Source organism: Pollachius pollachius, assembly GCF_949987615.1.
Source record: "Pollachius pollachius genome assembly, chromosome: 17".
NCBI classification, from domain to species: Eukaryota; Metazoa; Chordata; class Actinopteri; order Gadiformes; family Gadidae; genus Pollachius; species Pollachius pollachius.
Window position 1 is genome coordinate 9277914 of NC_136950.1, and position 23482 is coordinate 9301395.

The window sequence follows — 23482 nt, forward strand, 5'->3', positions numbered from 1 at the left end:
TGTGCGTTTGTGTTGTCTCAGCGGATAGGTTACCTCTATGGATTAACCAATGAGAGGCTTAGTAATTCTGGTTATCCAATCAGTCACGGCCATGGGAGCTGCTGGGGTCTGAGATCCTATTGCACCGGTGGGTCGGCAGGGGGGGGTGCCCTTGGACGGGTGCTACAGACACACACACACACACACACACACGTGCACGCATTCACGTACACAAACACACCACACACACGCACGTGCACACACACAAGTGCATACACACACCCGTCACCCATACACACACACACCCACGAACACAGTTTAATCCTATTTGATGAGGCAATATCTTAATGAAGGCTGAAGGCTTCTCGACCCCCCAGGATTCTCAAGCCAGCCTCACCTCACTCCTCCGGGACGTTAGTAACTCAACATGGCTGTTATAAGACTGAAATGATCCAAATAGTCCAAAATAATACTATTAAATAATATATAAATAACAGGATTGAATAATGAATAAATAATACTATTAAAAAATACATTAACAATACTATTAAATAATAGATTAATAATACTTTTAAATTAGTATTAATAATCACAAATAATAGTAATCACTGATTTGTTTATGTTGTTATTCAGTGTGAATCGAAAAAGTCATCAGTGTTTTTGTGTGTGTCTGTGTCTGTGTGAGAGAGACTCAGTAAGTTGATCAATGTGTGTGTGTGTGTGAATGTGTGTTGGTGTCTGTGTAAGAGATGGTCATTTTGTGTGTGTGTATGTGTGTGTGAGGTCGTCAACGTGTGTGTGTGTGTGTGTGTGTGTGGGTGTGTGTGTGTGTGACAGGTGATCAGTGTTTGTATGTGTCGATGTGTGTGTGTGAGGTGGTCAGTGTGTGTGTGTGTGGGTTAGTTGGTCAGTGTGTGTGTGGGTGAGGTGGTCAGTGTGTGTGTGTGTGTGTGTCAGTGTGTGTGTGTGTGTGTGTGTGTGTGTGTGTGTGTGAGGGGGTCAGTGTGTGTGTGAGGGAGGTGGTCAGTGTGTGTGTGTCTGTGTGTGTGTGTGTGTGAGGTGGTCAGTGTGTGTGTGGGGGGGTTGGTCAGTGCGTGTGTTTACGAGGTGCTCGGTGTGTGTGTGTGTGTGGGGGGGTTGGTCAGTGCGTGTGTTTACGAGGTGCTCGGTGTGTGTGTGTGTGTGGGGGCGGTGGTCAGTGCGTGTGTTTATGAGGTGCTCTGTGTGTATGTGTGTGGGGGCGGTGGTCAGAGTCGCTGTATGGTGCTGGGCTGCAGCGGTCCTTCTGAAGCCATTAAACCAGAGGCGCTGCTCCTCCGTCTGGCCAGGCTGACAGCACCAGAGAGGGCTGCACGGGGAAACTAATAGCAGACACATCCCCGCCATAAAGAAGGCTGCTCCACAACCCAATAAGACGCTGACGCTGATGAATGGGAGTGCGACCCGGGCCGGGATCCAACAGAAATGAAACCGCAGGGATATAAAATAGGTTATTATCGCCCCGCCCTGACAGCCGGACGGACAGTGCACCAGAGATGAATGGACGGACAGACTGACAACAAAAAAACTGCGGGACCGGAAGAGACATGGAGACATAGGGGCTGATGACCCCTGATACAGCCATAGGGAAGATAACCCCAAGGTGCTCATTGTAGTTGAGGAAAGGGAGGGGGGGTGTTCACGGCTTTCATGTTGGAGACGAATATTCCCCCGGCTCTCCAGAACCTCAGCGGCCGGGCTGCCATCAATCAACCGGCCGGGATAAGGATCAGAGTCGGGGTGTCCGGAGCTCCGCATGAGCTCGGTGTTATCTGCAGATGTCCCCGCGTGCGACACGTCGCCGGTCGCTCCTCCTTCACCCTTCCACACTAAATAGTTTTATCATACTCATTACTCCTGACTCCCATTGACTTTTAAAGGGTAAGGGGAAAAAGTAGGTAGTACAGTTAATCAGGGCTTTTTTACTATGGTACGCCGTATGTTGCCAAGCCAGGTGGGGTGTGTGGGGTGGGAAGTCAGGAACTCTTGGCCGGGACAAATCATAAAGGGTAACGACACATTGGTCTGTTCCCCTCCCTCCTCTGCCTTCTATGTCCTCCACTTGTTCGTTTAATTATTTTCTATTGTGCATGTTAAACGTGTAAACGTAATTAAAGGTAAAAACAAAATAAGTGTTAAATAGTAATTATTGCTATATCCCATCTGGGAGTTTGCTGCCATCTAAAGATGAAATATCGTTGCAAGTTTAAGAGCACAGCTTTGCTTACACACGGAGCTCAAACCGCACTGAACAATGTGCACGTCATCATGGAAGGCAGACCATATTGTGATTTATGATGCAGGCCGACACAAACACAGCCTGCTGTCTGTGTTTGTCAAGCCCCCTGAGACTTACCTGCAGCGGCAGGGGCGGAGTCACAGGAGAGGGCAGGCTGCGGGCGGGTGACTGGGTGGCCCGGTGCGGCGGGGAGAGGGGCTGGTGGCCGGAGGTGGAGGAGCACGTTGAGCCCCCCGGGGAGGGGACGGAGGAGAGCTGTCGACTGGGCGACGTCATGCGATGCTGGCTGGGGGCGTGGCCCAGGACCGTCTGGTGATGCTGCTGATGATGCTGCTGCTGCTGCTGCTGCTGCTGCTGTTGTTGTTGTTGTTGTTGTTGTTGTTGTTGTTGCTGCTGCTGTTGTTGCTGGTGATGGTGGTGCTGCAGCTGCTGGAGGTGTTGGAGGTGCTGGAGCTGGGAGTTCAGCGATGAGGTAGCTGTGGGCGACAGGACCACACACGGTTAGATCATCAAGTCAGGTCAAGAAAGGAGAGCCTTTCTCTTTCCTCAGTACAGTAGTAAAGTCCTAAAGGAGGATGACGGTGAATCCTAAGCGCTCAAGAAGGAGAAAGGTGTGAGGGCTGAGGCAAGAGACGCTGGCTGGCCTTCCTCTGCCCAGGGATGTCTAGGAGTGCACTAGGGCGGAAATAGAGAACATTGCTTGCTCTTTAATCACACCATAGTTACAAAATACAACTGCTGATGGCCATTTTAACACCCACAGGAGCCCGTACACGCCAGCACCGCGCCACACACTTCTGCTTCCCTCATAAGGTGTTGACATCCTTCCAAATGAGCCGGTAAACAGCAGGTAGTGTAGAGGAAGTGGGATGCAAGTACAATGTACAGAGCCATGCTGTAAGCCCTATAGGCTATTTGCCTCTCACACCTCTGAATGAATATACATATGGAGGAGAGGTGTGAGGTGCACAGGGCACCCAGAGGGGCTCAGATGTAAATTGTGACGCGTCACAACATAGACCTGGAGTACTTTTTAGCTGCTACAACACTAAAGCTCTGTGAATAACCTAATTCAGCCGCCTGGAGGACAAAGCTATCAACTATCAGAGATATAATGGTTCTCTGCGGACCAAGGGCTCTTCATTGTCCCTGGGTTGAATGTCAGAATCCTGGTGTTTAATGGCTTGAAGTCTGCCTGGATCCAGCCATCCATCTCAAGAGGAATTAACCCATTAACTTATTGAATCCAATAATAGCACGTCGCTACAATCTCTTTTGTTGACTTAAATGCACATAGTTGAATTAGATTCACACACTTTTCTTTTCAATTTGTTCGTTCTATCATGCTGTCAGACAACGTCAATCTAAAGACTGCACTTCACTACATAGGAGATACAGAGAAACAAAGTTAACTGAAGTAGTGCACAGTGTTGTCCATCTCAGCTGTTTAGTAGAACAAGAAAACAGGAACAGATAGATAGAGATAGATAGATAGATAGATAGATAGATAGATAGATAGATAGATAGATAGATAGATAGATAGATAGATAGATAGATAGATAGATAGATAGAAAGTTAGATAGAAAGATAGATACATACATACATGCATACAGAGATACACAGAATCCCCCCTTGTTGATGAATAAAGTACTCATCAAACCAATATGACAATATGACATCTCTGCAACATGCTGTATGTAGATACTTTTCGGATGGAAAAAAATAATGACCTCTATCTTTTGGTCTTGGTTGGCCCTTGTTGTGTAAAACACAGTTTCTCACACTCATACAATGTTCTTAAAAGGGCCTAAGCAGCATGGAGAACAACAATGGAGCAAAGGTTCAAACAGGAGCTGGGTGGATTGATAGCGCTGCCGAACACTGACAAGCTTGTATACATACAGAATCAATGCACTTCAATAATGTACTGCCTGCTGCTCGTCTGGTCTGGGGTGAATAAAACATGCAGGGAGACAGGTCTTTGATTAGCACGACCACTACGACTCCTCAATAGCCCCCGATGTACACTTGATCAAAATGATACCCCTTCTCTCTCTCTCTCTCTCTCTCTCTCTCTCTCTCTCTCTCTCTCTCCCCTTGTTCTCGGTATAGTAGCAGATTCCCGGCCAGGGGAAGCCAGTGTCTCTCGCCCAGTAAACAGTGCGCTGTTACACTTCTGCTCGATCCACTGACACATTGACACCTCCCTCACACCCCGCCATGAATTATAAATCAGCCTGCGCTCGCGTGCGCCACAAGTCCAATTCTCACTCCAAATGTAGGGGCAAGTAGTCTCTGCTTGGCCCCGCGTCCTTGACAGAACTCAGAGCACTCTTCCTTTAGCGGGCGGATGGGAAAACAATGGTTTGAAGCCTGTTTAAAAATGGAACGAAAAAGAACAACAAGAAGAAGAAAAATCACAGGAGGGAAACATAGAAATGAAAAGAGAGATAAACAAGAGTAGTGAACGGCCATAGAAATCAAACGTCTGTCAGACATTATGGAGTGTGGGTCGTGGGCCGGGGGGGGGGGGGGGGGGGGTTGGGGGCATAGGAGATCAAAGCGAAGTGTAGAAGGTCCTCCAGCGTCGACCATTAGACGGCAGAACAACAGAAGAAGTATAGGAGCGGAAAGCAAAACAAACACGCAGGGAAAACGGAGGAACCCCCCTGTGGCCCTATTATAAGGGGCTACACCACAGGTAACTAGCTGCTTTAACCGCAGCGCTTTATAAACTCTGTCATCTTGTTAAGACTGCCTGGACCACTGACCCTTCCCCCCCCCATCCCTCCTGCCAGCTGGTGGTGGTACTGGTGTCTGGGAGTTGGGTGTTGGAGTTACGCCTGTGTGATTGCTTTGGCTGAGCACATCATCCAGAGGGGGCCGGGCCGGCTAATTGTTTGCGCTCCTTCATGCTAGCGACTGGGTTGGCTAGGGGGCATGGGGGGAGTGGGGTGACGGTCTGCTGGTGGGATGGGGGGGGGGGTCTAGCCTGCTCATTATGCTCCTCTCCTGACTGTGGGTGTACGCAGGGGCCCGCGGCGCCCCAGCCAGCCCCCACCCCCGTAGACGCACCAGCACTAAGGCACTGGGAGGTGTCACCGACCAGCCCTGTGTTATCGCAGCTCAGGACACAGAAGACACGCAGACTAAATGGAGGGAATCACTATTGCACGCCTCATTACATGCTGAGTTGACTTAATTTGTTGATTGCATGCTAAACTGAAGTTCATGGATATAATACATTTGTGGTTCGCCGTAGGATTAAGTGCTTTCTTAGCACTGGTCCTTAAAAACAAGTTAACAAAGTAAATGTGCTAAAAAACCGCAACAATAGCGTCCTAGATGCCATGATGAATCAGCCATTTAGCGCAAGTTAAACACTTAGTTCACATCAGTGAATGTGGTCTTCTGGTTAGCTGATGAAACGACCATGCGTCTTCTCTCAGGGGTTGTTGTCTGCTGTTGTTCTAAACAGGGCGGCAGCTCGCGGCGTTCCTCCTCCAGAAATCAGCCGTTATCTCCGACTGTCGCTGTCTCCTGAAGTGGAGGAGCGCGACGCGAGACTGATTGTCAGAGGTCGGAGGCTAGGTCAACGCCGGCTCGTTCGTCAGACAAATGCTATTTTTGTTTCCTGTCTGGCCGGGGCGGCACAGGAAGGAGCAGCCGGTGTTCTCATTACCAGCGCTATCTCATGGCTCTGAAGGCACCCGCGCATTACACCACTTTCCTCTCCCCTCGCTGATTCCATAGCTCTCTCTGTGGGAGCACAGCAGGTACACTCACAGCCTGGCCCTGTAGATTGATGCTCTCTGGAGTGAACGTGAGCGTGTGGGTTGTATTCTCTCCTAGTGTTTGGGGTTGGGTTCCTGGATCGGTGTTTGTATGCACATTGACTTGTGTTTGTGTTATCAAGTGGAGGGATCAGGCAGGTCAGACTTTCAGCATGCTTGGTGGACTGTCAGAGAGTCCAGGGATAATTTTGGGAGATAATGTTAAATTTGTCAGCAACTACATTAGCATGAATGCATTACTTGCATGTGATACAATTTGATAATTTACCCTGGGTGGACCATGGTGTTCCTGCCAACTGGCATAACAGTCTGAGCTGGATCATCTCTTATGTATTACTATGCATTACTTACTCTATGCGTCTGATCATTCTATACAATGCAACCCCCCCAATATTGTTGCATGCAACAGAGAAGGCGATTTGAAGACATTGATTCCTTTGTCCTCACCATGCTGATATCCCACCGACACGTCCATCCAAGAACAAGAAGTATCACCACACAGGCTTGATAGTGAGCGGTCTTGTTCAACACAACAGGAGACAGAGAGTTTCTCAGACCATCAAACTGCTGTCTGCTACAGTACAGCATGCAGTGCAGAGACGAGGACTCAAAAGACATCCAAGAAAAACAAATCAACGACCACAACAGAACCTTATGAAGCCCTGATTCAGGAAGAATCATCCAGGATTATGTCTCAGCCATTTAAATGCATTGCTAAGTAGTTTGACTCAAAAAAGGTCCTGCATACAATATCTATGATCCCTTGAGCAGGATGCCTAACCCCTTCCTGTGTGTAGTTAACCAGTTGCTCTATTCACTGGCTAATTCCTACTTGCTCCTTAATAACCTGTCTATGTATATCATGTCTAACGGCTACCCGCTCCTCAACAAACTGTGTCTGTGTTCCCTGCCCAGGTCAACGACCTGTATCTCTACTACCCTGACCCGTGCCTGCTTGTAAACAACCTGTATCTGTATTCAGTGTTAGCAGCTTTGGAAGATAGTGTATCCTAACTGCCCGTCAATACTGTTCGAATGAGGGGCCAAAGAGGTCTCCATCAGGGGGTAACTCAGCACCTAACCCTGTCTGAAGACAGCAGCCCTTCGTAATAGGATAACTTCGGGAAGTTACAACCAGGACCCTAACTTCTGAAAAATGTTGGGTCTAGGTGACTAATGCGGCCAACAATTTTGAAATTGGACCAGTATTGAGCGAGAGCGCTTTAGCCATTGCAGCCAATTCGCGGCTGTGATGTAACCCCAAGGGGCAAAAGTGCCCAGTCAATGTGGGTCTTTTAAAAGTGCTTGATTTTGCCACTGACAGTCTCGGATAGTTATTACCAGCATAAGTGACTGACAAAATTATGGAAAGGATCCCAGAGAGAAATACAACTCTACTCTCACAGGATTCAAGGAGAGTGAGACTTCTCCTTGAGAGATATTGATAAGACACAACAAGCCGACCGGATCAAGCCAAAAGTAAAGACAAAAGTTGTAAATTCTATGTCGGGATCCTTTCCATCACTTTGACCCAAAAATGATGGGAAAATAGGATTAGGGACTGTTGAAAAACAGTCAAGTTTTTTTGCAATATAAGACAATAATGCTTCATATGCGTGATAAGTCGTGATAAGTTTCACCAGTCACATCATTGACCAAGGCTTTGCATTCTCCAGAAAGGACCAACGGCGTGACTAGTCCAACTTCTCAGAATCAGTGATGTCAAGAGAAGAGACATGAGTTGATGGTGCAGACCTTGATCTCTTCAAAACAACAGCAGTGCTCTCTCATATTAGAAAAATAGCAGAGCTCGACAGTTCCCCTATAATGAGAGACCCAGCAGAGGACACGCGACCAGCCAGTTCTCCTCAGGACCAGGGCGCTCCACAGGGGGGCCTGTTCCACCACTCGGTCTCTACCCCCCCTCCGACACACCCGTCCAGCGCCTGGCGGTGGTAATGACTCCACCAGAGGAGACTTAACATTCAGCATGGACCAGAGGTAATTAAGACTGTGGCCAAACCAAGGTCATTCTGACTCACTGGATGAGATGGCAGCACTTACTTAGCGGTGAAGTGGATAAAATACCTCGCTTTCCACGGGAATTCATTTCATTCTCTAACTGCCGTGATTAATTATGGGTGTCCATCACTTGTGAATAATACGTCGATAATACTTTAAGTACTACCGGATTGATAGGACTTGGCATGGACTGACAAAAGTGTGTCATTCTTTAATAACTGATCCAAATTACTTGCACTTATATTAGTAAGTACAGAAGTTCGAAGTAGTACGATAATTAGATTTCGGAGATTGATCAAATTTATATGTTGGAAGTGGGCAAGGAAAGTAAAGATGAAATAAAAACCGGTTGGGAAATAGTATTCATGTATCAATAGTTGTGTACACCTCAACAGGAAGCCCAAACGTAGAAAGGCAATAAAAAGTATTTCAAAACACATCACAACATCCATCCAACACAACCATGTTTAAAGGATTAACAAGGTGGTGGCTGCCCAGGCCGAGAAAACAGAAGGAATGAACACAAATAAGATGAAAACACAGTAAAAACACACATTACTTCAACACAGCACAGAATATACAAACAATATCCAGTGTAAGAACTGCTGCTTTCAGACCCAGCAGTGGTGAGATCTGTGTGTGTGTGTGTGTGTGTGTTACAGAGAGAGGGAAGGAGATGTGTGCAGGGCAGTGGGGTGCTGGGGAGTTAAACACACAGCTGCTCGGGGTTCAGAGATAATGCTGCACTTTGCAATGCAGGAGCCACGCGGCTGACTCCAGGGCCTCTCTCTGACTGCTACTTGTATTTTCTCCAGCCCACATAATACAAGTTGGTCTATTGGTCTGTATTGGTCTACTGGTGTTTACTGGTGGTCTACTGGTCATTAGTCTCTGTACTGTTGGTGTACTGGTGTTTTCTGGTAGTCTATTGATCTCTACTGGGATCTAATCTCTCAACTTGTATCTCTACTGGTGGTCTACTAGTCTCTAATGGTGTTTCCTAGTATCTAGGCTCTATATTAGTCTCAATTCCATCTACTGGGCTCACCTGGTGGCCTACTATTCTCCAGTCCCTCTACTGGTGGTCTTCTGGTCTCTAGTCTGTCTTCTGGTCTCCACTGGTCTCTAGTCTCTCTACTGGTCTCTAGTCTCTGCTGGTCTCACTGGTCTTTCTAACAATTGTGTTAATATAATCCTATTAGTGCAGCTTGCACAGGATGAACGATTGAGAGCTGTTGGTGTTTATGGTGACCTGGATATGGGATGTCACAGCAGGAGATCACAGGCTTATACAGCCCCCCATCTTACCATTAAAAAAATAAAGAAAGGGAAAAAGAGAGAAAGAGAGAGAGAGAGAGAGAGAGAGAGAGAGAGGGGGGGGGGGGAGAGAGAGAGAGAGGGGGGGAGAGAGAGAGAGAGGGGGAGAGAGAGAGAGGGGAGCTCTCATCTCCTTCCAGGCTGACCACTGTTGTTATTATTATTTCCATTAAATATACATCTCGTGGCGTGTTATTAACGTGCGCTCGCCACCACTTCATACGTGTCATCAGAACGAAACGACGCAGGGGAGTGAAAGGCGTCATGCAAAATTTATTTCCACGCGGCTGATTTCAGCGGGCGGGAAAAAAATCAATAGTGTGGCGTGACGCCAGAGATGAGTGAGTGCTTTCTGACACTAAGAGCACAGAGAGATGGAAGGGCTGCGATCACCAGCGGCGGGGGGGGAACACCAAGTCCCCCTGATGGCCTCCTCATTCTGCATCAACACCTCGGCCTCCGTCCCGATCGCGGGGCGAAACTCTAAGAAGGCAGAGAGAGAGGGGTTGGCGCCGGCTGGGTTCGTTTCCTCCTGTTCCTCCTGTGTACTGTACATTATGGGCTAATTAGGCCCTGCCTGGCTCTGGGAGGCGTGATGGAGGGGTAATGAGAAGACAATGTCTGGATGAGTAGGACATCACACAGCCTTTGTTCAGTACTGCCTCGCTCTCACACACGTTTGATACCCCCCCCCCGCCTCGTACCCACAATGCAACAGGGGAGGGAGGGAAGAGACAGAGAGAGAGAGTTCAGTGGGATGAAAAGAGTCCAAACAATGGGATTTGCTTTCCATTCTTGTGGCTCCATCTTTGCTCTTTAATTATTCCCTTTGCTTGTCTGCAGCAGCGTGTAAGCACTTTCACACAGCGCAGCGCACCCAGCCGAGCGGCTCCGTCTGCCTGGGAGCGCCCGGGCCCCGCGACAAGCGCTCCTCTTGTGATTATTAATGCTGTTTAATACCAACCGCACACACACAAGCACACGCATGTACACACACGAACACACACCACAGCAAGCGCACACCCACATACACACAAACATACACACACTACAGTAAGCACACATAGACAAACACACGGCACACACACACACACACCACAGCAAGCGCACACACACACACACACACACCACAGAACATACATACACCAAAGCACACGGACATGGCCACGAAGGAGAAACACATTTCGAAATACTAGCAGTGCAAATACAATATGAATGTCATTATGTAGTACACAGTACACAAGCGTGTGATCGCTGCATAAACACTGGGGAGCACAGCAGCACTAAAGCCTTGTACTTTGATCCGTCTACATAGGAAAAGGTGTATTTGTTGGTAGCTACAGAGTACGGTGTATTACTACTTCATGGGATGCCGGCCGGGCCTGGTAAGGGTATTTGTGCCGGTGCAGTAGTTTCTCTGGTGTGAGATATTGGCCCGGCCAGGAGGACATATGATGAATGGAGCGGGGTGCTACTTATGCGCTTATCGTGCTCAGTGACTAGCAACAGGTTCAACAAAGGGCAAGGCGGTAAATGAAATTCCAGCGCCGCCACGATACATCATCAACAGAAACATATGCAAGGGGAACCTGCACCCTCCTCCACACGCAGACAGGGAGCCAGATGGAGTGGAGAGGCGAGGGGGGAGAGGGAGAGGAGAGAGGGATAGAGGGGTGGGGGAGGGAGGGGTGGGGTAGAGGAGAAGAGAGGGAAAGAGGAGAGGGGAAGAGAGGAAAGCAGAAAAGAGGGGAGGAGAGGAGGGGAGTGGGGGAGGAGAGGAGAGAGGAGAGAGGAGAGAGGAGGAGTGGATAGGAGAGTGGAGAGGAGGGGAGGAGAAGAGTGAGGGAGGAGAGGAGAGAGGTGGAGTGGATAGGAGAGTGGAGGGGAGGAGAGGAGGGGAGTGAGGGAGGGGAGGAGAGGAGAGAGGAGAGAGGAGGAGTGGATAGGAGAGTGGAGGGGAGGAGAGGAGAGAGGAGAGAGGTGGAGTGGATAGGAGAGTGGAGGGGAGGAGAGGAGGGGAGTGAGGGAGGGGAGGAGAGGAGAGAGGAGAGAGGAGGAGTGGATAGGAGAGTGGAGGGGAGGAGAGGAGAAGAGTAAGAGAGGAGAGGAGAGGAGAGGAGAGGAGAGGTACTAGGTAATGTTGGACTGGTTCATGTTTTGCCACGGGCTGATGTGTGTTTTAAGCAGAGTGTGTTTGGTGCTAAATGGGAGCACTGAGGGCTAATTTCACAGTCAGGGCGTCCAGGGGGAGAGGGAGGAAGAGAGGAGGGGGAGTCTGCACTGGATTCATGAATAACCAGAGAAAAAGAGAGAGAGAGAGAGACAGAGAGTGAGAGAGAGAGAGAGAGAGAGAGAGAGAGAGAGAGGGGGGGGGGGGGGGGGGGAGAGAGAGAGAGTCTTATGAAGAGAGAAACTTAGAATGCAGGAGAAATTTAAATAAAGAAAGTAGAAAGAAAGTCAAGTCAAAATGTATGAAAGTGGAATGGAGATCCGGCATGATGCAAAAAGAGAGAAATAGAAAAGAGAGGGAGAGAGTAGCCAAGCCAGACCCAATGTCTCTCCACCACTGGTGTTGTCTTACGGGGGGTCAGTATAGCGACATGTCTCTCCATACCAGACGCTCTACGACCTGTCTGGAGCCCAGACGAGGAGGCCTCTGGGACCACACACTCTTCAAGCTTCCTGGGGGACCTTTTTAGGGGCTATTGTTACTGATCTTACGGCCCACACACATACACACACACACACACAGACACACACTCTAAACCCCCAGATCATTAATTAAGGTAATAAGGCCCTGGTCAGCAATTAGTAACCGCAGATAGCTTTTAGCTTTTAGCTTTCAGCTCTCAGCTCTTAGCAGGACCGGTGTTGCCAGAGCCTTGCGGCTCCGGTTCCACGCCATCTGCTGACGACCGCCACCACAGCGCCTTGGGTTTCACACCCCCGGGACCCCGGGGGGTGTGTTTAATAATGACCTCTGGACGTCCCACGAGCACCCGACACACAGCCGGGCTACGCCGCCTGGACACCTAGTCCTTCACTCTCTTCTTCCTCTCTCCCCCCTCTCTCCATCCTTTTACTCCCTTGTTTTCTCTCCCTTTATTATCCTCCCTTGCTCTCTATTCTTCTGTTCTCCTCCCCCCTAATCAGCTCCTCTCCCACTCCCTCCTTCCTCCCCCGCTCCCTCCTTCCTCCCCCCTTCTCTCTCTCTTCCGCCCTCCTTCTCTCTCTCTTCCTCCAACCTTCTCTCTCTCTTCCTCCCCCCTTCTCTCTCTCTTCCTCCAACCTTCTCTCTCTCTTCCTCCCCCCTTCTCTCTCTCTTCCTCCAACCTTCTCTCTCTCTTCCACCAACCTTCTCTCTCTCTTCCTCCCTCCTTCTCTTGCTCTTCCTCCCACCTTCTCTTTCTCCCTACTTTTCTTCTTCTCCTCCTTCTTCTCTCTAACTCTTCCTTTTCTTTTTCCTAACACTCTCTACCCTTTCGCTCAATCCGTCTCTCTGTGTATGAGTCTCCCTTCCTCCCTCCCTCCCTCCCTCCCTCCCTCCCTCCCTCCCTCACTCTCTATGTAAATCCATATCTGTTATGGCCGGTCCTAGTGGGATTAGGAAGTCTTTCGCTGCTCTGGATATCGATCACAATTAGAAAATGTTGATGCAGTGTAAGTAGTATTGAGTAGGGGGTGAAACTCCATTGATTTTCCTTTATTATTAACTTGACGATGGCTCGGTATTGGAAAGAAGCTGGCTGGCATTGATAGGTGGATATGTATCGCCACGAGGACAAATCGTCAAATTAAGATAAGTGATCGTAGAGCATCTTTTCATGTATGATGTATCAGAGGAAATGCCGAAAGATATTACTGGTGGAATGGGATAAGGAGAGCAGTCACATGGCATCAGAATCAATCAGAGCTGCTGTAATTACTTCTTACTCCTAACGTTGTTCATACAGTTATCACCTTTAGTTACTCAGTCTCTGTGCTGCTCAGTTCTCTGCTGGGTCACATAGAAAACAATCGTATCTTATCGTATTGTGTTTCAAATGTTTTAATACCCTTTACACTTGAAATGAATGTACAGTAAATACATACATTTTTTCCCTTCCAAAATAGTCCCTTGATTAAATATAATCAGATTGGAACAAATAACTCAACATGGTCCATGGTCTTCTGTCTTAAAGCAAAACTAGCAAAATTCCTATAGACAGTATTTACAGTACTACTGTGTACCAAAACATACAGTGCAATACTATTAGATTGACCTCTGTGTAAAACCATTAGCTACCACCCAACCTACAACAAGGTTCCTTTTCCGCACCTCAACAAGTCTTATGTAATTGAATGGTACGTTGTCTAACAACTACATCCCACAACCAACCAGTCTTTATGTAGTTTGATCGTTGTCTAAAAACTAGATCCTACAACCAACAAGGCTTAATGTAGTTTGATCGTGTCTAACATCTAGATCCCACAACCAACAAGGCTTCATGTAGTTTGATGGTACATTGTCTAACAGCTACATCCTACAACCAAGAAGGCTTAATGTAGTTTGATGGTACGTTGTCTAACGACTACATCCTAAAATCAACAAGGCTTTATGTAGTTTGATGGTACGTTTTCAAATCTCCAAAACAACTTTTCAAAACATGGCCTTGGCTGGGATACAGGCAGGCGGTCATCCTGAAGGAAGCACACGGTCCACGTTTCACACGTAATAGAAGAGGCAGCCCGGTCTTCTCAACTCACGACTCCGCATTTAAAGGCAATCGCTGATAACACCATTTTGATTTCAGCTCACTCCCATAAAATTACCATTAGCATTACAGCTGAAGCAGAACACAGATAAATGTAAAATGTCACCCGGCTCTGCCAAGCGGGAACCCCTGTTCCGGCGGATTACCATCTCCGTTCGGCTGCTCCCACCCAGGAGCTTGTCTAATACTTCACTTACAACGTTTCATAAGTTCATTTTCCCCTCGCTGACCATGTAAATCACAAATCAATTTTCATTTCAAATGCTCGGCTACAGACTGTCGCCGCCGTCTGAGTAACCCGGAGACGGCGAGGGGAGTCGCGAGGGGGGAGACGCGAGGGGAGCAGATATTTTAGAGGAACCAATGGGTAATTGTATAAAGCAACTCTTTGGACCACGAGGTGGACGCGTGCACTGGAAACTCGAATAAAAGCGCTGAAACCTCAGCAGAAAAACAGTTAGCTCGCCAGAGAATCAATTATGTACAACGGAGAGGAAGAAAGTTTGAATAGTTGAAATGTGGGGTTTTTGAATTGTGTAAAAATACGTCAATAACACAAAGATAGGATTTATATTGATGGATGGATGATGGACGACGGCTGGAGGATAGATGGCTGGATGCTAGATGGATGGATAATGGATGGATGGAGGATGGATGGGTTGATGCTAAATGGATGGATAATGGATGGATGGAGGATGGATGGATGGATGATAGATGGATGGATAATGGATGGATGGATGATAGATAGATGAAAGATGGATAGATTGATGGATGAAAGATGGATGGATGAATGATGGAAGGAAGGATAGATGATGGATGGATGAAGCATGCAAACACATGACACATGATGAAGTTGAAATACAAAACTGCTTTTAAAAAAAGTAGCACTTAAAACACACTGAAAATATACTATGCTTCTACTTTTTAGAGTACACCCTCTAAAGACAGCATATTTTTTTATACTATTATTGCTACAATATTATACTACACAATATTAACCTTTATAAGGCAGCATGTATGAAAACAAATGAAGTTGACCTCATTTGTTTTTTTTAAAGTGGATACAATTATGGGATGTGTGAATAGAAAATGAGAACAAATCATTAACAGGCTCGGGGACTAGCAGCAGAAGTGGAGGGGGCGGGGGGCTGCCTCCTAGCCCCAGCAACACACACACACACACACACACACACACACACACACACACACACACATACTACAAATACACAGCGCGCTCTAAATTGGCAGTCTCTCGGGAGGATCTTGGCTGGTACATATTCACACTGGCGGATTCTCTCCAGCATGTTATGTTATGTTGTGTTTTGTAAATGAGGAGGGAGATGTCGCCTCTCACCTTGTGAATGCTTCTCAGCACCTCATGATTGGTGAATAATTGTAAAGCAGACAGTAAGCAAGACAGTAAACCAGGTAGAAAGACAGGTAGTAAGAAAGCCAGCAGCAATATTTGGGAGGGGGAAATGGAGGATGACAGAGGAGAAGGAGGAGGAGGAGGAGAATAAAGAAAAGGAGGAGAGATTCTGAGAGCATTAGGAGGAGGAGAGCTGGTGCACCCTCCTCCTCCTCCTCCTCCTCCTCCTCCTGTCCATTGTGTCTCCTCCACCACCTCTCACTCTCAATTATTTGTCTGCTGTCACAACAGATCAATCAAATTACGGCTGCAGGACCGGCTGCAGCTGCTGCCGCTGCAGCGCTCGTCGCATTAGCTTTGAAATGTATGAGCTTCACATTTTATCACTCTTATTTATTTAATGCAACTCTCTCTGCCTCGCTCTCCTCGAATATTCCTTCCTCCGAACGACGGCCAAGTTGAATCATTAAAGTACCAAGTGGAAGCAAAAAAGTAAAAAAAAACCGGGAAGGTGGAAAGTAGGGGTGGGGAGGACAGAGGACCAGAGGCTCTAGCACTAAGCTTTTTTATCAGTGTGTGGTAACCCTCTAATCATGCACCAGATCCATGGCACTATAACTTAAACAAGCTAAATACACTGGAGTAATCACACACACGGCAGCACCCAGAGCCCTGTGTTGGGAGAACGGGTTCAGATCACTGGTTTAGAACACGAGTTCGGAACACGGATTCAGATCACGGGTTTAGAACACAGGTTCAGATCACTGGTTTAGAACACGGTTTTAGAACACAGGTTCAGAACATGGATTCAGAGCACAGTTTCGGATCACTGGTTTAGAACACGGTTTTAGAACACAGGTTCAGAACATGGATTCAGAGCACAGTTTCAGATCACTGGTTTAGAACACTGTTTTAGAACATGGGTTCAGAACATGGGTCCCAGTTTCTTTTGCATTACTTTGGGTCATGTTGTAGAAGGTTTCTGAGTCAATTCAAGCCCATCAGGTGGCTGCGTTGACATTACAGCTGGGATGACACAGGAGACTTCCCCTCTCTGCCAGGCTAGTTGGAAGGACTGGAGCATCATGGGTGCAGTACCGGAGTGTCACAGGCGCAGGACCTGAATGCCTCAGGTGCAGGACCGGAGCGTCTCAGTTTCAGGAGTGGAGCGTCTTGGATGCAGAACCAAAGCGTCTCGGTTGCAGGACCAGCAGGTGGTGAGGTCATGTCAGCCACCTGGGACTACTCCGCCACCTCCGTTGGCTAGTGTAAATATAGACGTAGCAGCATTTTTTCCATCAAGCTCAGCCATTGCGGAGCAGAGAGGAGCGGACGCCAGGCTAACAAGCGACGAGGAGGCGGCGGCTCTCCTACCCAGAGGAAGGCAGCCATCTCCGTGGTAATGAGCGGAATCATTTCCCTAATTTGTAGCGCGCTTCAGCCCCCGCCTCTCCCCCCCCCCGGCCCCGGCAGCCTGCATGCGTGAGCGAGCAGAGTGCAGGCGGCTCTTTGGTTTTGCGGTGACAGCCGATCTCATTACGGAAGGTGAGGGGGACCGCGCAGCTTCATCAGGGTCTCTGATGGAGCGGGCGTGTGTCAGCCTCCTGTGGACGGGAGACACACTCCCCTCACCTCCGCCTCACACTGCTCTCTGATGTCGGGAGGCGTGTTGGTTATCCTCCTGGGGAGAGGGTATATTATGGGATGTGCTTATTAATATAAAAGGGTAAAGCCGGCTCCTGGCATTATTACCTTAGAGACAGTAGGAACAAACAGCCGTGGCTTCGAGCGCTGAGCATTAGGCGCACGCTGCTTTGATACCGCAGACGTGTACAAGCGGGGTAATTATGCTATTCTTGTTAGCAAATCAAGTGAAATGTAAACCCTATTAGTCCTCCAATAAAGAAACTTGTTCCACATCATGTCTCATATCCATCTAAATCAGAAAAGAATAGCGAGATAACAGGTGCAGGATTTGTATCTACTTCAAACGCGAACAGGGAAAACGCGAACAGGGAAAACACTTTCGCGTGCATTCCTTAATTCCTGGGAGCTGTCGTACACGCACAGACCCCGTGTCGTGACCCAACCTAGTTTCTGTTTCCTCTGTGAAGTCCTACTGTTGTGTTTCTCTGTCAGGGAAGATAACTTCCTTCTTGCTTAGTTTCATTGGGAGTTTGTTTTTCCGCTGCATGTTGGAGGGCATAAATCATCCTGACAAAAGGGAGAAGGCTCCGCAGTGTTTACAGCGGCGGCGGCAACGGCGAGAAGATGCCTTCTGCCGCTAGCCGGCCGCTGCTCGCTGCCTAACAAACTGCCGAGAGTCCGCAGCCCCGCTCCCACTCATAGTTATTCATCACGGAGCTGGGGACAAGGGGAGGAGGCCCTCGCACCTTCCGCGCCAGCACCACCGCTACACACTGTGATTAAGGATTAGAAATAGAAATCAATGGGCTAAGATGCTTCATCGCCACATTTCCTCCAGTCCATCCTCTGTTTCTTCCTGCTCCCATATAATGAGCCCTCACAGCACAGAACATATAGAGTCTAGACCCTGGACATCAGACCATGGTCACTTGCTCATGCATTACATGAGGGCTGTTTGGATGCCAGCAATGCACGGAGAATCCATCCTCCATGGAAGGGCTCACAAAAACATGTATGTCTGTAAGTTTAGGTTACTGATCAAAACATACAATTGTGTTATCCATGATATATCCTTTTTACATGGAAACGATGGTGTAAAAACATTGGTTTTTGCGCAGGCATTTGTCATCGCTGTGAAGCTACTGCAACTGGAACTGTTTTGAATTCACTCTTTCCAGTATGTTTTTTCATTCAGGCACCACTGAGCACCAGCATCTCAGTATACTATCCCCCTCTGCCTCCGCCAGACAAACAGTGATTAGTGGGTCATTAGACGCTTCATTAGGTCCCAACACGGCCGTCGCTTGGACTCCTCTGCTCTGTCTGCTGTGAGGCTAATGAGAGCGCAGCGGGAGCGTGATAGCAACACGCTGGAAGGCCATGTCCTGACACACAGCGACATGGAACCAGCATGCTGAGGCTGAAGGAGGGGAGGCGGGCTTTGAGGTGTGGATGGAGGGGATAGGAGGTGGAAGGGTGGGAATGTACGGTGGGGGGGGGGGGGGTGCACAGTGTTGGGGCATAGAGGGGATGGTGAAGACAAAGGTGGGAAGAAGGGGGTGAAGGGGACTGGGCAGGAGGAGTTTGGCGTGGGTGAGATGGACTGATGAAAGGGTCCGATCAGGTTGAACTGGTATGCTCAATTTGGCCAACCAGGAAGGGATGTTGGTGGGATGGGAGGGGGGGGGGAGGAGTGTGTTGGGGAGGGGGTGGAAAAGTGGCAGCCTGACAGAAGTGCTGTGCCAGCAGGCCTTGGTGATGCGTCGAGACAGCGAGGGCGTCCGACAGCCGTGTGGCCAGGGGGCACTGGACCCAGTCAAGACATTTAGCTTCAGCCATGACTCGTGTCACTTCCTGTCCAGGGAGGTCCCCTCACCAGGATCCCCGTCACCAGGAGCCCATCAGAGGGGAGAGGACAAGCAGAGACGCAGGAGGTCTGTCAGCCCCGTGCTAAAAAAAGACCTGCCATAGCGCCTCATGCTACCATGAGGGTTAGACCTAGCACCAACATCTGGCCCCTGGTTGGGTATAGCTCTAGCACCAACATCTGGCCCCTGGTTGGGGATAGACGTAGCACCAACATCTGGCCCCTGGTTGGGTATAGCTCTAGCACCAACATCTGGCCCCTGGTTGGGTATAGAACTAGTACCCACATCTGGGCCAAGGTTGGGTATAGCTCTAGCACCAACATCTGGCCCCTGGTTGGGTATAGAACTAGTACCCACATCTGGGCCCAGGTTGGGTATAGACCTTCCAATAAGATCTGGACTTGGTAGGGCAAAGACCTAGCATCAACATCCAGACCGGGGTTGGGCGAGGACCTGAAGCACCGAGATATGGAAGGTGGTCGTGTTTGTGTGAGTTCTCTGGACCACGATGTGTCTTTAAGGTTTAGCGTTCAGTCCTGTTGACAACACATAGATTGATCAGTTGTTTCATTGAGGTCAGGGGGGAGGGATAAGAGGGCTAGAGTGTGAGACGGTCGACCCCGCTGGGCCCATTACCCCCACATCCTCCTCCTCCTGCTCCTCAGTGCCGGTACGGCCAGGGGCCTCTGCTCCGAGCTCCCTGTCTATTAAAAGCTCTGTCCGTGGCCTCGGCTGATGTTATTTATGCATGTTTGTGTCCATTAGGACTCCAAGCCCACTCTGTCCGTCCATCCATTTCCTCACAGGCCGGGAAGGAGCCTCCTCTTGCACTTTGTGCTGCTCTGGCATTATTGTAATCTCCAGCCCCCCAAAACACACTGCTTTACATGTAGCCGGGCATCTCCTTACATTAGCCTGCGCTCCTCATCCAACATTCATGACCGTTGCTTCCCCGAGCCCACCCCACAGGCTAATGGCATCACAGAGACAATGTTTTAAACATTAAAATGAAAACCATTTACAACTGTGATCAAAGGAGAACACTCGGGTATTAAAGTTTAAAAGGTAGGGATGAGTACAGCCGTGTTTACGCAGGGACGAAGGGGGAGAGATGGAGGAGAGGAGCGGAGAGCGCGCTCCAGAGGAGAGGAGAGAGCGTAAAGTGGTGTGGCGGTGCGCGGAGAAACGCTGACCTGTAATTAATATGTCTTCTCTTCTGCAGCTTTTTGGGGCCACAGCCCCCCTAAGGAATCCTTACCTGCTCTGTTTATAAAGCCTTTTACGGCAGGCGAGCAGAACACACACACACGCCGTGTAACACTTTGTACAGCGGACGCGGCGAACACTGACATGTCGAGGCACGGAGGAGCAGCTCTGAGATTAAATCAGCACTTGTGACATTTGTCAGGGAATAGAAAAAATAAATGTATTCTGGGAAGGCTGCGCAACAAGCAATAAAGGGAATTACCCCCGTACCGTAAAACATGATCACAATATGATAACATTACGATAACATTCTCTTTGAAAGGTTGAAATGGTAGGTAGTGGCGCATCCTACTAGTGCGCTAACCGTAGAGAATCCATACTGAATCTCATAACAAATTATAGAAAGGAATTGGTTTGCAGGTTGATTTTTCCACAAAATTCATAAAGTAAATAGTGGACCAAATCAATTTGAAGATTTTCTACAAAATTAGAAAATATGACGTAAAATATATGTATTTGTTTAACATTATATATGTTGGTTGTTGCATAAAGTTAAGCACAAAATAAAAGTAAACTTCAGCCTCTTCCACTTCAGAGACCAATAGGCCACCACATATGAATACTTATACTCAATTATGATAGTGTAGTATTACTTTATAGACCAATAATACAACACTACTGATGCTAAATGACAGGAGTATAATCTTACTTTCTTCTTACTTTCTAGACCACTATAATACGACACAATTATACAGAATAATATAAATTAATTGGAAAAAGAGTGTGTTCCTACGGGGGTTGTAAGACCTCTGTGAAGTACACTGCTATAGATCACCTCTGTAAAGTACACTAATAGACCACCTCTAGTAAAGTACACTAATTGACCACCACAGGTAAAGTGCACTTCTATAGACCACCTCTAGTAAAGCACACTAATAGACCACCTCTAGTAATGTACACTGCTATAGACCACCTCTAAAGTACACTGCTATAGACCACCTCTAAAGTACACTGCTATAGACCACCTCTAAAGTACACTGCTATAGACCACCTCTAAAGTACACTGCTATAGACCACCTCTAAAGTACACTGCTATAGACCACCTCTAAAGTACACTGCTATAGATCACCTCTAAAGTACACTGCTATAGACCACCTCTAGTAAAGTACACTGATAGACCACCTCAGGTAAAGTACATTGCTATAGACCACCTCTAGTAAGGTACACTAATAGACCACCTCTAGTAAAGTACTCCAATAGACCACCTCTAGTAAGGTACTCCAATAGACCACCTCTAGTAAGGTACACTAATAGACCACCTCTAGTAAAGTACTCCAATAGACCACCTCTAGTAAAGTACTCCAATAGACCACCTCTAGTAAGGTACTCCAATAGACCACCTCTAGTAAGGTACTCCAATAGACCACCTCTAGTAAGGTACACTAATAGACCACCTCTAGTAAAGTACTCCAATAGACCACCTCTAGTAAAGTACTCCAATAGACCACCTCTAGTAAAGTACTCCAATAGACCACCTCTAGTAAGGTACACTAGTAGACCACCTCTAGTAAAGTACTCCAATAGACCACCTCTAGTAAGGTACACTAGTAGACCACCTCTAGTACCTTGCAGGTTCTGGAGTGGCAGGGTCATGATCCCCCCGGCTGCAGCCGCTGCTACCAGGCTCTGGATGTTGGCGGTGGGCAGGGACAGGACAAGGCCCTGCTGGCCCCCCAGGTGGCCCCCTGCCGAGAAGGGGATAAGGATGGGCTGGTTCATCCCTGGAGCCCCCCCGGACATCACCCCTCCCACTGCGTTGGCAAGCTGCTGGGCCACCAGCAGAGACTGGACAGAGGGAGAGAGACATGGACACACACACACACACACACACGCACACACACACACACACACACACACACACACACACACACACACACACAGAAATAAATGGGTAAATTAATCAGATGAACATTGTACAGCTGGCAGGTCTTAACATCATGTTTTGAAAGCCAGGGGATGAATGAACCTCCAACACTATAATCTAGTACCACCACTTTACTCTTTTGAGATTGGAACACATCACAACAGCCTCTTCATGTCAACATCCATCCATCTATTCATCCATTCACACAGGTTGAAGCCAGCTTTCTGTGATCCTCTTAGAGACATGTTAACAGGGGATCTCTCCAACCTGTTCCACAACATGTCTTTAGGTGTTATCTAAGGGAGTGTGTTTGCAGCCCTCCACCAACACTGTGTTCTGGGTGTTTTCCTCTTCTCACAGAGCTGGGTGAAAGCAGCCGGTAAGGTGCGCATCACAGCCCAAAATCTGCGATCACACCGAGCGACAACATTTCAGACGTCAGCCACTCGGCGTTCCCTCACACTTCCTCTCTCCCTCTTATCCTCTCAAGGGCTCTTTATACGTCAACCACCGAAAAACTCACATTCAACTGCAGCAGACATGTCCCTGCGCGTCCATGAGATGGAAATAATTCCAAAAACAAATGCTAAACACAATCTTCCAGGTAAAGGCAAACGGCAGGTCTGTAAGAGTCTCGGTCTTACACTGAAGCACCAGACGTGCATGGCTGTGAGCCTGGCTGCACTGCTCTGTGTGTTTGCCCCGGTCATCACAGGGCAGGCAGTCGCTGAGGCCCAGCAGCCTTTAACGCCCATTGTCAGCACGGCAGGCTGTTTTACACGCTCCGTCTGCCCCGGCATAACCTCCATGATGGGGTTGAGCCGGGGGAGAGGGGTCGGGAGGGTGGAGCGGGCGGGGGGTCTACTGATGTGAAGGCGCCAGTGCATGCGTCTCTGCCGCTAGGTGACAGCGGTGCCAAGGCGTTGCATGGTGTGCTGCGGCATGCGAGGGCCCGCGTGGACACGTTATATTAAGATAACACAAGGCTAAAGCCCCGTAGCATACAATGCTACGGGGGGGCTTTAGCGTTTGCGTGCAAGGAAAACGGCTGCACCTGATAAACCGCTGATTTCTATAGAACATTAGCATGCTAGGATAACGGCTACACCTGATAAACCGATGTTTGCTACAGAGCATTAGCATGCTAGGATAGAAGCTGCACCTGTTTCAACACTGCTTGCTACAGAGCGTTAGCGTGCTAGGATGAAAGCTGCACCTGTTTCAACACTGCTTGCTGCAGAGCGTTAGTGTGCTAGGATAACTGATACACCTGTTGAACCGCTGCTTGCTACACTTGAAAGTGAATTAAAAGGGGCAAGGCGTG

General features: G+C 48.4%; 1 protein-coding gene across 1 annotated transcript in view; it reads right to left on the minus strand.

Moving 5' to 3' along the window:
- pou6f2 (POU class 6 homeobox 2) overlaps positions 1 to 23482 on the minus strand; it is a gene marked incomplete at both ends in the record, with an annotated part of 67872 nt that overhangs the window by 28581 nt on the left and 15809 nt on the right. Inside the window, 2 exons of the mRNA XM_079754743.1 lie at positions 2375 to 2733; positions 21860 to 22079. Coding sequence (XP_079610869.1) covers positions 2375 to 2733; positions 21860 to 22079 — 579 coding nt within the window. The remainder of the gene's footprint in view (positions 1 to 2374; positions 2734 to 21859; positions 22080 to 23482) is intronic.